This window comes from Lonchura striata, chromosome 5 (assembly GCF_046129695.1).
Source record: "Lonchura striata isolate bLonStr1 chromosome 5, bLonStr1.mat, whole genome shotgun sequence".
Lineage (NCBI taxonomy): Eukaryota > Metazoa > Chordata > Aves > Passeriformes > Estrildidae > Lonchura > Lonchura striata.
Genome location: NC_134607.1, coordinates 59920598 through 59934886, shown reverse-complemented (window position 1 = coordinate 59934886; position 14289 = coordinate 59920598). Strand labels below are relative to the sequence as shown.

Below are 14289 nucleotides of genomic sequence, written 5' to 3'. Positions count from 1 at the left end.
GTGGCGGCGGAGGAAGGGCTCGCCGAGCGGCGCTGGGCTGAGGGGCTGCCCGGCCGCCCGGCCCGGGCCGCGGGCGGCGGCGCTCCGCTCGCAGCCTGCCGGAGCCCGCGGAGCCTGCAGCCGGCCCTTGGCAGGGCCCGGCCGCTGGCCGAGGTGGGTGCTGGGCCGCGGGGCTGAGCGGGCAGCTGCTGGGAGGGATGCGCCGGAGTCCTGTTCCTGCCTTGTGTAACCAGAGCCTTCCCACTAAGTATGAAAGGAGCACCATTTGGTTGTTTTTTTTCCTGCCGTTTAGTATTTACATTGCTGCAAACAGGAGTATTACTGCTCTGTTTTCTTTATTCGATTATTCTTCTGCAGCACCCTTGGTCGCCCAGTTTGTTCTTCCTGGTGCTCTCTATTGTCTCTGCAACTCTGGCTCATCAGCTGCGCCGCTTCCTCGCTCCTGTTGTCAGTTTAGTAGGGGTTTTAATTAAAGCTTGTAGCAGATGAAGTGCAAGTGTATCGGTTTTTATTTTTAAATACTCTTTTGAAAGTGACGCGGATAAATTGAGGATTGATCTGGCCAAACAGTTGTCACTGTTGCCTTTTCTGTTTCACTGTGGACATCCTCTCAATGTTGGGTTTCTCTGAATGCTGCCAAATGTGTGGATCAGCAAATACCTTTTAAGTTATACTGTGTGGGTTTTTTGGGCTAAAACTTCACTGATGTATTTACTTTCCAAATTATTATAAGGCCCACATGGATACTTTGCTAGTAATGCAGTAGACATGTGTTGGAATCTCTAAAATTTCCTAAACTTGTGAAAAGGGAAAGTGGAACCTTAGCTTCCTTTTTATTTTACAAATTTTTTTGTAGTTTTTATTAAGTTTTCTATATTATATATGTAGGAACTACATATTTCTTGAACTATTTTTAATAGAATTTGTGCTTTTGGTGAAGGAAGAAATTATCAGATGTATTTATCTTTAGTAGTTAATATATAATAAATCACCAGTTGGTTATGTCAGCAAGGTTTTATCAGACCTCAGACTTAAGCCAGTAAATTGTCTCACTTAAAGCAGTATAATTAATGAATATGGTATTTCAGTCTCAGTTTAAATTGAACTGCCCAGCTTTTCATGGAGTTTTGTTCCTCAGTAGATAATATTTGTTTGTGCTGTCTTAGTGTCAGCTAACTAGAAATTGTATACTCAGTATTGCAGAGAAAGAAAACATGGCAAGCATTGCTGTTAGAAAGAAAGAAGTCACTAGAGATCTAGACCACTGTGATATCCCATACTATGTTTCTGAATTTGTGGAAAGAGAACTTGGAAGTGACTATGATTCCCTGGGGAAACTAGACAGCCTGATTGAAAAGCTATCTGAAAACAAAAAGCACTTAGAAGAACAGGTAAGCATCTTTCTGTTTCTTTTCTTTTTTTCTTCTGAACATGCTGTATGACTGATTGAGAATATGAAACTAAATGAAATGTACCAGTATCTCAAATAGTACTGCTCTACACAGTGCAGTGGATTTGTGTCTGCATTGATGCATCTCTGTCAATGCAGGTACTTACAGTTTCGTCAGAAGTCCCTAAAAGAATTCAGAAAGCCTTAAAGAATGCAGAAGATTCCAAAAAGTCTCTGAGTCAGCTTCTGGAGGAGGAAACTGTTCTGTCTGAGTCCATCAGTAGCCACTTGCTGAAAGCTCAGCCATGGATGGAGGATCTCGATGTGCTGATAGGTCAGGTAGAAGAGATCGAGCGACACCTGGCCTACCTCGAGTGGATTTCTCGCATAGAAGAGCTCAGGTAGTTTCTGAGTAGTGGGTATGTTCTGAGACTGGTGACCTGGTTTATTATTAAAATATTTTAAATTCAAAAAAGTTTTGTCTTTACTTTTCAATATACAAGTTATTCTTTTCTGTTGTCATTAATGAATATTTGGCCTTGTCTTTTTTTGTGTTTTATAGTGATAGCATTCAGCAATATCTGCTGACCAACAATGTTCCAGAGGCAGCCAGTACTCTAGCATTCATGGCAGAATTGGATATTAAACTTCAGGAGTCATCTTGTTCTCATCTTCTTGCTTTTGTGAGATCCACTGTTAAATTTTGGCATAAAATCCTTAAGGACAAATTGACAAGGTAAGAGAGATACTGTGACTCTCTCATCTTTATGTTGTACTGTCAGTTGATGTCCTGGTGATTATTTTGTGTTGCAGTGACTTTGAGGAGGTGCTGGCACAGCTCCGCTGGCCCTTTGTGGGGCCACCTCAGTCCCAGGCATTTGGCCTTGCTGCACCAGCCAATGCTCCTGAGGTGTACAACAGCTTGGAGATGCTGTTCTGTCAGCTTCTGAAACTGCAAACCTCGTATCCTTTTAAATCCTTGCAGTGAATTTTAGCAAAAATAAAAACTGTTAGAGATGTACATTCTCAAGGAGAATTATTTAAAATTTTATTCTCCCTAAAGACAGAATATAATTTATATTACTTTGTATTAACAGTAGAATGTTGTGGGGATTTGGTTTTTTTTTTTTTTTTTGGGTGGGTTTTTTATTTGTTTGTTTGTTTGTTTTGGCATTTATAAAATGCCAAGTGCCAAAGTTGTCCTTTTTGTCAGTACCAACATTTTAACTCCAAGTCATCAGATCCAGTGCTCTCATGGTAGCTGACAGTTCAGGTTGCATGAGAATGTGGCCTTACACTGTTTGGAACCATTACCCATGCATGTTAATGAAAAAATGGTGATGTGTGTTTTATGAGACACAGTTAATGCTTTTCCTTTTAAAGCCTTTTGTGAAATAAGATTTAACTACTTTAATATGTCCTGTCCCAGAAGGAAAAAAAGGGAAAACTAAACATACCTGTCTTGGAAGGAGAGTTTACAAAAAGGGGAGACTGCAGGAGGATTTCTGTTGTGCAGCAATCATAAGTCTGCCTTTGAGGTTGCTCAGAGGGCACTGCAGCTTATTCTGTCCCTGATTTTTATGAATTAAATAATTCACAAAAAATCAGTTAAAACTCAAGTTTAACTAAGCCTTTGTGTGTGTGTGACTGTGGCTGATGTTTTTCTTTTTTTTTTTTAATCACACAGCAGAAAGATGCAAGGCCATTGTACACAATCCTGAGTTGGTTACAATTTTGGTTTGGCAGAGTGGCTCACTTAGATCTATTACATGAAAATGGGAAATCATGTGTTGCATTTATTAATCCCAAGAGTCTTTATCCTCCTTTAACAAATATGAATAACTGTGTCTCTTGGACAGCCACTGTGTTTCTGACAGTGGTGCTTTGCTGGGTTCTTACAAGTTTCCTAAATCAAACAGACTCAAGGGACATGTATTGTCATTGAATAAATAATCCCTAAAGACCTGAGTTATATTTAATATTACATAAAGTGGAATATTTTGAGTATCTTTTACAAGGAATTGTATTGTTTTCATAATACTGCCTTTGGTTAATGGTATAGTACTAAGCAGTGTTCATTTTTATAAGCCCATTCTATTGAAATTATGATGCTGGGGTAATTCAACACTAATGTGCATCCTTGACTGTCAAACTTAGAGATGAGCTGTTAACCAAACCTAAACAATTGCCAGAAAAGTACCCTTTACCCCCTTCACCACCAATCGTCCTTCCCATACAGATCATGCTGAATCCTCTTCAGAAAAGATTCAAATATCATTTCACTGGAAATAAACAAACCAATGTTCTTAACAAGGTATGGGAGAAAGCGGTTTGACATTTTTAAATTGCTTTGTAAACAACCTCTAGATTGCTGTGTTTAAATTGTACAGATTTCACATTTTCCAAAATTAGGATTCGTCAAAACTGTGCAGTTCTTGTGCCTACCTAAGTGTGGACAGACATTGAGATAGCACTTGGAGACCTTTCAGAGACACAGGCATTTTATCTGGGTGAGGCAATATTTTTCCCTTGCCCAGATCCTTCATAAAGCATCATTACAATCTTAGACTGACTCCCATCTGTTCACAGGTTTTGATTAATTTCTTCTGTCTTGTTGCAAATGGTTTTGCACTGTTCTGTATTTCTTGAGCTCAAAGGCTGTGACTTTGATTTTTGGCACTGTGTTTTGCAACCATCATGTAACTGAAAATGTTGGATATGAAATGTAATTAGTCCAAAATATGGTTAAATAGTTCTTTTTTTTTAATGGGTTGAATTTTTTGATTTGCATAAAACAAGAGGTGCTGATTTTATCAGTTGGAAACTGACTCACTTTTTCTTTGAATTGACTTCAAAGACTGAGGATTTTTATCTGAGTATTACCATTGGAATGGGTTTCATTGCATTAATGCCACTGCAACATCTGGAGCAGAGTTTGAGAGATGTCTTGTAGCAGTCCGGTTGCACAAGTCTGCTTACGATCACCATCATGTGTAAATCTAAATACATTTGCAGTCTCGACAGATGCTACTGCAGAGCTTTTTAAAATACTGTTTTGTATGTTAGTGGGAAAGAGGTATTTTAGATATGCACAAAATTTTTTTGAGAGCAAATGGAAAATTTACATTGAAGACATTGAATTTGCAAACAATAGGTGAACAACCATTTTAAAAAGAAGAACTTGTTAAGAAAAGTTTACAGGGAATCTAGTGTCAGGTCAGAAAGGTATTTCAACAGGGCATTGCTGAAATTTGGGTTGGGTTTTTGGATTAGGTTTTGGGGTTTTATTGTTTAGTAGTTACTTGGATAACACAATAAAGAAAATTCAAATGTAAAATATTTAAAAGACAGCAACCTGGACAGGATTAACAGTATTTCAGAGACTAAGCGTTCACAGTGACCTTGCCCAGCTGGGGAAGGACTGTCAAAAAAACCCAGCAACCCAAGCATGATAAAATTAATGAGACAAGTGAAAATGAATGCAGAGGTGAGAAACAGACACACAAAATGTGAGTGCACCTCAGCAGAAGGTTCTTTAGCTGTCGGGAGTGAGGAAACTGGAACTGCTTCCAGTTGCACTAACACTGAAAGAAGTGTTCATCAAAACCTGCAGTCCATATTTTTAGGTGTGGAAACTTGAAAAAGCTTAAAGGCATTAAAATGTGAAATGAGAAGGTGATAGATTCCCCACTTCTAGGGGGAGGTTAGGTACCATAAGAAAAAGAGCAGAGCTTTTCTCAGGAGCACATCCTTTTTGTTGTACCAAGAAATAAGGGCCACACAGGAGAACAGGAAGAAGCATATGAAGCAGAAACAAGGCTCTCATGAGTGAGAAAGCAGTAAAGAAAGGGGAAATGAAAATTGAACTTTTGCTTGATAAACACAATATTTGGTACATTTAAGACAATGAAAATCCAGAAATATTTTTCTGACAATGCTTTTATATAAATGAAAGTTAAGTAAAACACAGTGAAAGACTTGTGTGACCTGAGATCAAGAGAAGGCAGGGAAAGAGTGTTGTATTTTCAGAAATTTGTCCTAAAATACTAGTAGCACTTGAATAAATGTTTGGATGCATTTAATAATTTATTTTCTTTTTAATATAAGCCTGAATGGTATTTAACACAAGTACTTATGTGGATTGGAAATCATTCGAAGTTCCTTGATGACAAAATCCAGCCAATACTGGACAAGGCAGGATCTTCAGTGAATGCTGGGGTAAGTAATTAAATGGTTTTTAAATGTGAATGTAAATATCTAAGTCAGCTTCTGATGGATATTTGGCCTATTTCCACTGAAACATGTACGTGGTGCAACTTAGTCTAGTTGCAGTTTCTTGTGTACATATTTGCACATGTCAGTACTTCCTGTCCCTGACATTGACTTCTTTCCTTTACAAAGCTTGAATTCTCTCGTGCTCTAGTGATGCTGATTTTGGAGAAGTTGGCTGCTGATATTCCCTGCCTGTTGTATGATGATACACTCTTCTGTCACCTCGTGGATGAGGTACTTCTGTTTGAGAGAGAGTTGTACAGCGTTCATGGTTATCTCAGCAGCTTTCCCAGTTGCATGCATATTCTGTCAGAAGAGTCCTGCTTCCAAAGGTGGCTAACAGTGGAAAAAAAATGTAAGTCTTCCAGTGCCTTTTGTTGGCCTTTATATTGCAGAGTTAGAAAGTATGTGTCTGCTTACACAGCTACCTTTCTTAAATAGGCTAAGTCACTTGGACAGGGCTACTACCCAAAACAAATGTATTTTTATGCTCTGTAGTTATTCTGAATAAAAATTGATTTGGCTTCAAAGTGCCTCTGTATTTTGTGTGACTCTAACCCCTAAGCTGGATGCAATCAAGTGGGCTTGTTTTTAGACAAATGTTATGTGTGTGCAGACAGAGATGGACTTTAAATTTAAATAAGAGCAAGGTATTAGTTTTTGAGAAATGAAGAAATATGTTGCAAAGGAACAATCCAACTATTATAAACCAAACCAACCCCCAATCAATTCTGACATTTAACTCTGTTAACAGCGTTGCAAATGCAGATAGATTGAAGCTGGTTTTGTATGAAACTAGTTGTCAGTAGTTTTTATAAACTAAAAATACAGAATTTAACTTACTAGAGATAAGGCCTTTATGTTAGTATATTTTAGAGGGGCTTTTGTTAGATTTTTTTTTCAAATTAAAAACTCAACTTAGAAATTTTTTGCATTTCAGTTGCTCTTCAGAAAATGGACTCTATGCTTTCATCAGAGGCTGCATGGATATCACAGTACAAAGATATCACTGATGTAGATGAAATGAAAGTTCCAGACTGTGCTGAAACTTTTATGACTCTCTTGTTAGTTATAACAGGTAATTATACCTATGGGCATTGCTCTTGTTTGTAATGACCAGCAAAAACCCTTCAGCTAACAGATTTCTTTACTAAATAGTTTATTAAATATTCATTGTCAGCAGTAGTCACCAAATAATCTTACAAAGTTGTGATGTTTGCTGTTTAATAGAAACTTCCTGTTCATTTTGCATCTTGGTTACCAACTGATGCATGAATAATCTTGACCTAGTGACATGTTTGCAAAATAATAATTAAAAATATACATTTGATAGTTACCATATTCTCTCACAGTTGGCAGAATATAATTTGTTGCAATGCAGTAATAAATCCTAATAGTCCTTTTGAATCTATGACAATTCAGAAGCTATTAAGTAACTTCTCTTTTTTTGCAACAGTATGTAAGAGCAGGAATGTTTTCAGGAGACCATTGCATCTTCAATGGCTTTGGCTTTCTCCATGTGAGGACGCTTCAGGGGCCACGCTGGAGGGTGTGGTATTACCACACATTGCTTCAAGTGCTAGAATACAAACTGCTGTGGAATCAGGAGGGGGAAGAAAGTTGTTGCATGTTTAACCTTTACTTGGGCAGTTTCCCTGAAAACACTGAAATATCAGTTGTTTTAAATACTGACATTTAAATACTGACTGTATGATGTTCTCATAGGTGGTGCATGCATGTACCTGATGCCTGTGATGTTTCTTTTTGGAAAGCTTTTATTTAATGTTGGAAAGCCTAAAAACATTTTATTAATGTCTTTCCAGACAGGTATAAGAATCTTCCAACAGCTTCCAGAAAACTCCAGTTCCTGGCCCTACAGAAAGAGTTAGTTGATGATTTCAGGATACGATTAACTCAAGTAATGAAGGAAGAGACAAGAGCTTCCTTAGGATTCCGATACTGTGCAATCCTTAATGCTGTTAACTACATAGCAACAGTGCTGGCAGACTGGGCTGACAATGTAGTAAGTAAATATTCTTCTTTAGGAAAAAAATATTTTAAAATTGACTTGGGACGTTTGTTTCATAACAAACATTTTATTTTCAGCACTTTTTAGGTATATTCAGGAGAATTACTGAAAAAGCAGAATGAGATATAAATTTGGATTTAGTAAAAGATGTATAAATAAGGACAGGTTTTGAGGCCTAAGCTACCAGTTATAAACTTCCTAGGGAAATGCAGAGAGAGCCTGGGAAATGGAATAATCTGAAGAGATAAAAAAAAACTAGTCTCTTTTACATGCTTTTTATTGTAAAAAAAAAATGTGAATTGGTTTTGGAGATCTCTGAACCAGTGCAGCAGCCTTTGCCTGGTGCTTGAACTCCTCCCATGGCAGGAGATCTTAAACAGATCCCATGTGTGTATCTGTATTGCAACACAATTCAGGTGTGGCCCAGAAAGGCCACTCACTGGTAACTGGGAATTAGTGACTGCTGGACAACAGCCTGGTGCAGCATGGCCTAGGGCAGAATTTCAGCTTTTCTACAGCTACTGCTGCTGAAGGCCAAAAAACCTGTTACACATGGAGTGTGCAGAATAAGGTATTGTGTGGGCTGTGGGCAGCCTCCTAATTCTTACAGTTTTCACAGGTAGGTATGGCTCTAGCAGGGGATAATCTTGACTTGATAGAACAGCAGCCTTCATGTTGTAAAACTGCATCTATTACAGTGTCTTGATCTGCATAAAAGCAAAACCAACGAGCTGTTACCACAATGACGCTTTGATCTCAATAAACTAAATTAATTGCCTTATGATTCAATGAATAATCATTGCTAAACAAATTACAATTAAAGTTTACTTTTGCAAATTATAAAGAGGCCAAGGTAGGGTTTTTTAAAAGCATGCTGCTGTCCATTTGGAAATATCTTTTCAGTGTCTTTATCTATCTGCTTTTTTATCTGAAACATATATCAGTTCCATCACTAGGATTAAACCACCAGGTTTTGTTTTTCATTAAATCAGGACCACAGAGACGGATAAGAAAGTGTTTTTAAAATCTTAAATTTTTAACTTTATAAATGTGCCAGAGGAGAGTGTTTTCTACAAACGCGTCTAACAAAGTACCAACGAAAAGTTCAAGGAGTAAGATTATTTTCTGTGGTGTTTCTCTCTGGTTTTGTTTGGCTAGTTCTTCTTGCAGCTGCAGCAGGCCGAGCTCGAGGTTCGTGCAGAAAGTGGCACCATGAGCCAGCTCCAGCTGGGACAGCTGGCGTCCATGGAGAGCTCTGTCTTTGATGACATGATCAACCTCCTGGAGCGCCTCAAGCACGACATGCTGACACGACAAGTAGATCATGTCTTCAGAGAGGTCAAAGATGCTGCGAAGCTGTACAGAAAAGAGAGGTGATTCTGTTTATTTAATCTCTTTGCATATTACAGTATTATTTCCTGTTAAAAATACTGAGGTAAGTAAAGGCAAGAATAGATAATAGGCAGTATTTTTTTCTGGAGTAGGAAAGCTGCAGGGTAAGAAGTTCTGGAAAATTCTCCTTATTCTTACCTGGGAACAATTGTTATGCTGTGTTTTCTACAGTAGTTCCACGATTAGTGGATCTCTTAGTTAAAAACCCTAGGAAAGATTTGGATCGTTCCAGTTTTCTATTTTGAGCAGGAATTATTTTTTTTCATAGTAGTATTGAAGATTTTATGCAAAATGGCCTGTCATGACTGTTTTGTCTTCACAGACTCCTAAGGCTTCTTGAATATTTTCTTCTGAGTAGAATTTCTGAAGTACTTAATAAAAGGAATAGAACTCAATGATTTTCAGATTAGATGGGGCTCTCTAGAATAACATGTTCAGAGATTTATAACTAAAGCATGAGTTTAATATTAAATGAAATTCAAACGCAGCATTAGACTGATAAATTTTAGATTAGAAATGGGAAAGGATTGTCTCTGAAACATTGTAAATGCGTAAGATTTTTTTTAAAGGGTAGTTTTAACTTCAGTTGTTGCAATATGAATAATTTCATTCTAATGACTGCAGTGCAATGGTTTCTTTTAGGTGGTTGTCTTTACCCTCCCAAGCCGAGCAAGCAGTGATGTCTTTGTCGAGCTCGGCGTGCCCGATGCTGCAGACACTACGAGACCGTTTGCTGCAACTGGAGCAGCAACTCTGCCACTCACTGTTTAAAATCTTCTGGCAAATGCTTGCAGAGAAAGTGGATCTGTACATCTATCAGGAAGTGGGTATCAGTGTGCCCCGTGCAGTGCTGTGTAGGTGTCAGTGACTGGCTTAAACAGCAGATTCATCTCTTTGTGTTTGCAGATCATTATGGCAAATCATTTCAATGAAGGAGGAGCAGCACAACTCCAGTTCGACATGAGTCGCAATTTGTTCCCCCTGTTTTCACACTACTGCAAGAGGCCAGAAAATTACTTCAAGCAGTAAGTAGGAAAACTTCTGATCTACTGGAATTTCAAAAGCGTCCAGAAAAATAAGAGCTCTACTTAAACCAAGATTTTTTCACAGTTAGTTTTGATCTACACTTTAAATGTGTGAATCATTTAAATGTGTCTGATATTTTCAACTAGGAACGTTGATTCTGCAGCAACAGACTGTGGCATGTGTCTTGGAGTATTTTGTGTAGCCAGGATGTCTAGATAAAATTATGGAAGGAATATTAAGTAGCACAAACCTCTGAAACTGGGGCCTAAGAAATTAGTCAAAGATACAGCTACAACACAACAAATTTTATTGTTAGAAGGACTACTTTAAACTGTTTTCCTCCTCAGGTTGCCTTGTGAGGCAGTCTAGTTGCTGTCAGGGATGAGGTGCTACTTTCTTTTTGGTTAGTCTATTTCACTAGCCCAGAGTGTCCTAAATAGTCCATCATCAAAAACCTCAGCTAATTGGGGCTGATGAAATCTGAATATTTTTAGACCAACATCTTTTGTTACACTTAAATTTGTGCTGCTTACATTAATCCATGTAACTTTTTCTCTAGCATAAAAGAAGCCTGCATTATCCTGAACCTGAATATTGGCTCTGCCTTGCTTCTGAAGGATGTCCTACAGTCAGCTTCAGAAAATGAACCATTAAAGCCAAGCCAGCCATCTGCAACAGCAGCACTGAATGAACTTGGAGTTTATAAACTGGCTCAAAGGGATGTTGAGATTCTTCTCAGTTTGAGAGCTAGTTGGCCAAATACAGGAAAATAAAGACTTCAGAAATGGTTAATAACTTGGTCTAGATTACTTATTCCAGGCAAAAGCAAAGTAAATATCTTGTAATATACTTGTCTGTTTCTTTTCTGTATGCTGAGAGATTGTTTTAATCTAATATTATGCCTTCTTCTGTACAAAGAAAAAATTCAAAATGCTACCGACTTGGTGTTGAACTGTGCAGATGCTATTTTCCATGGCCACCTTGCCATTACATCTGGAAGCCAAAACTGTTCATCTCTAATGAATAGTCTGCATCATTCTAAGGAACACAGAGTATTTACAGTGTAAATGCATTTTTGTACAACATGGGCTAATGTTCCCTGTGAACTGATCTACAGTTAAACACAGATGTTTCACATCTCCAAATTCCAGGTAATGGATGTTCTGTATTAAAATGTATATAATCAGTGCAGAAGGAATGAATTTGTCACAGTTTTCTTCATACAAATTAAGGTAGTCTTTTACAGAAAAAACAATCGCCTAATTTTTTAAAAAAAGTTTTCCTTTTAAATTGCATATTGTGTGCTAAGTTTGAAAATATCACTTGGAAGTGTTACCTGCATTTAAATGTGGACATTTATTGTAACTTGTTGAAGTTGTTTTTTTCCTTAAAAATACCCGAAAAACCAAAACACAGCACAAGCCCAAAAACCAACTTAATTTTATTCAGTGCTAATGAGCCAACAGGTAACAATCCTTTACTGTAAACTATAACCTGAAGGAGGAAACGCCAAAATACTATTTCAGTTGCAAAAGAGATCTCTACTCTTTTTTTAACCATCTAATTATACTGAAAACAGCAATTCTTAACTATATTCCTTCCAGTGCCTGCTGGACATCAACACATTCTTGTCACTTGTCCTTTTCCACTTCAGTGGATTGCTCCACTGAAGGGCAGGGAAAATAAGAAAAAGAGGAAAGAGAGTATTGCTTAAAGTCGACTCTTCACAGCTGACAAACCAGAAGAAAAATTGGGGAAGATGCCTGCTTTTAATTATATAGCAGATGACTGGTCAAACTAATACACAGACCAGCTCTCCAGCATCTTCTTCCTCCTAAGACAGAAAAAGAAAATCTCTAGTTAGATAATGAGGATAATTAGTTCATTACCTTCCAGCGATTGCAACAGTTACTAAAAAATTGCTCCTAGAACCATACCTTGACTATAAGGAATTATTTGAACTCTGAACCTATTTCATCTACAGCTGTGATACCACCCCTGACAGAGAAGACAACAGGGTTTCACTGTTCCACATTTGTAGATCAGCATTTCAACCCCTGGGCTGCCTGATGACCTTCACTCTGACTCGAGGGGCAGGTACCGGGAGAGATCCTGAAACTGAGGTAGTGGAGGGCATGGAGTTTGGTTCCCCTTACAGCAAGATGAGAAGGTCAGGCACTAAGTGACCTTTTTTTTTTAATCTTGCAATGCTAAGTGACACAGTCAAGCTTAAACTAGCCATTAAACTATCTGTTAGTAATGTAGCTTTGTAAATAAAAAATAAATGTGAGTAAAATATTTCCTATGCATATGTACCCCCCTCCCAAAAAAAAAAAAAAAAAAAAAAAAAAAAAAAAAAAAAGAAGAAACAAGACCACAATTGAAATTAAACTTACATTCCTTTCTTGAAAACACGCCGTGTGATCTTCACATCATCTGCTAGCTCCAAATCGTCAGTGCTCAGTCCCAGAGTTTTAAGGGCTAAAGTTAACACAAGAGAATTTCTTACGCGAGTCTTTGGAAAGACAAGTTTAAATTTAAAGGCGATGACGACAGAAGGTAAACGTGTGTAGCATAGCAACATATAACTTAAACGTAAGAAACTTAACCACATGTAACTTTTACCAACTTTCCAAGTTCCAGCTGTGCGGATAATTTTAAGGCATACAGAGGGGTAACTTTGGAACTGTTCCAGTAACTCTGCACGCAGCTCGGCGCGGACGCACCTTCCCTGTACTGCGCCGGGCGGATGTGGCCCTGGCCCAGGACATCCAGCAGGCTGAACATGGCGTCCACGTTGGCCTCGTCCAGGAGGAACGGGAACTCGCCCTCGGCTCGCCTGCCAGCCCTCACCCGCTCCAGCACCTGGATCAGGAACTCCCGCGGCCGCTCTGCAACGAGGTCAGAGCGCCCGGGGGCGGCGGCGCTCAGCCGGGGCGGAGCCGCGGCCCCGCCGCCCGCCGCCCTGCCCGGGGCCGGGGCTGCGCACCGGGGCGGTGGAAGAGCAGCAGCGCTCCGAGGCGCTGCAGCAGCTCGGGCAGCCGGTGCCGCCGCAGGTACTCGCGGCTCTGCGCCTCGCCCGCCGCCATCCCGCGGGGCCGGCCGGGAGCGGCTCCTGCCGGGGAGGACGGGCTTGGCTGAAATCGTCACGGTAGCGCCGGGACCGCCGCGCCTCGCTGCCCGCCGCTCCTGCGCTGCCTCGTGGGGAAAGCGAATGACGCTGCGCTTTTTAACAGTGTGCAGGTGTTTGGGGCCTGTTAGTGTGGAGGAGAGTAATGCTATCCCTCTCAATGCACGCAAATATCGCAAAGACTGGTGCCGAGAGGATGTGTCAGACTCGTTTCAGTGGTGCCAGCGGCAGGACGGGTAGCGCTGGCAACGAAACAAAACAGAAGTTCCACCTCAACACGAGGAGAACTTCCCGCCGAGGGTGGCACGGAACGGGCTGTCCAGGGCGGTGGCGGATTCTCTCTGGACACGTTCCAAACCCGCCTGGGCAGCGGGGATCATCTCCAGGGGTCCCGCCCAGCCCTGAGGGTTCTGTGAGTTGTGTTCTCAGCTCCAGCCACGTCTCCTTCCACCGGCGGTACCACCTTCACCTCCCACCGTTCCCAGCTTCATCCCCGCGGTGTGAGGGGCTGCCGGGATGTTCCCAATGTTCTACACCCGTCGGAGATGCAAAAACAGTGGCCAGCAACTGAGAGCAAGAGTTTACATTTTAAAAGCATTATTGAGTCTTGCAACATAGCCAGTGCAGAGAAGAGACATCAAAGAAGCTTTTTACTGTACTACCCACTGCTAATAAGAGAACCATAATCAAATAAAGCATCCCACTGAAAAAAAAATGAAGGAAATCTACAAAGATATAACTATCTGCCATCAAATAAAATCAGACAATGATAAATGAGCATATAGTAAAGAATAGTATTTCTGTGAAAAGTCTAGCACTAAATATATTTAACTATTTGCCAAAACTAAAATATCACAAGTCATTAAGAATTCACCTATTTTTTTCTTAGATAAAGTGGGAGAAAAGCAGCATCCAAAGCTGCAGAGATTGTACAGCCATGTGCTGTCTGTATTCTCTGTTATTTTAAACTGACTAGGTTACCTGTTTTTAGTCTCAATTAGGGCTAGAGAATTAGGTTTCTAACACTTGCCTCTTATGACAGTTGCCAGG

The 14289-nt window shown here is 39.8% G+C and overlaps 2 protein-coding genes across 2 annotated transcripts; one reads left to right on the top strand and one right to left on the bottom strand.

Annotated features, from left to right (window-relative positions):
* The first annotated feature begins 64 nt into the window (after positions 1-64).
* RINT1 (RAD50 interactor 1) lies at positions 65-11049 on the top strand. Its single transcript, XM_021534680.2, has 14 exons — positions 65-153; positions 1196-1391; positions 1550-1791; positions 1953-2126; positions 2204-2353; positions 3548-3704; positions 5498-5608; positions 5792-6017; positions 6603-6740; positions 7486-7685; positions 8850-9064; positions 9726-9906; positions 9990-10108; positions 10669-11049. Exons 2-14 carry the CDS (start codon positions 1215-1217, stop codon positions 10880-10882), a joined length of 2304 nt encoding a protein of 767 aa, XP_021390355.2. The 5' UTR covers positions 65-153; positions 1196-1214; the 3' UTR covers positions 10883-11049.
* Positions 11050-11531: 482 nt separating this feature from the next.
* On the bottom strand, positions 11532-13198 carry EFCAB10 (EF-hand calcium binding domain 10). The gene is made up of 4 exons (XM_031507089.2): positions 13099-13198; positions 12836-13000; positions 12506-12590; positions 11532-11943 (listed from the first exon to the last, which is right to left on the bottom strand). The coding sequence occupies exons 1-4, from the start codon at positions 13196-13198 to the stop codon at positions 11907-11909; spliced, it is 387 nt and encodes a 128-aa protein (XP_031362949.1). The 3' UTR covers positions 11532-11906.
* Positions 13199-14289: the final 1091 nt, after the last annotated feature.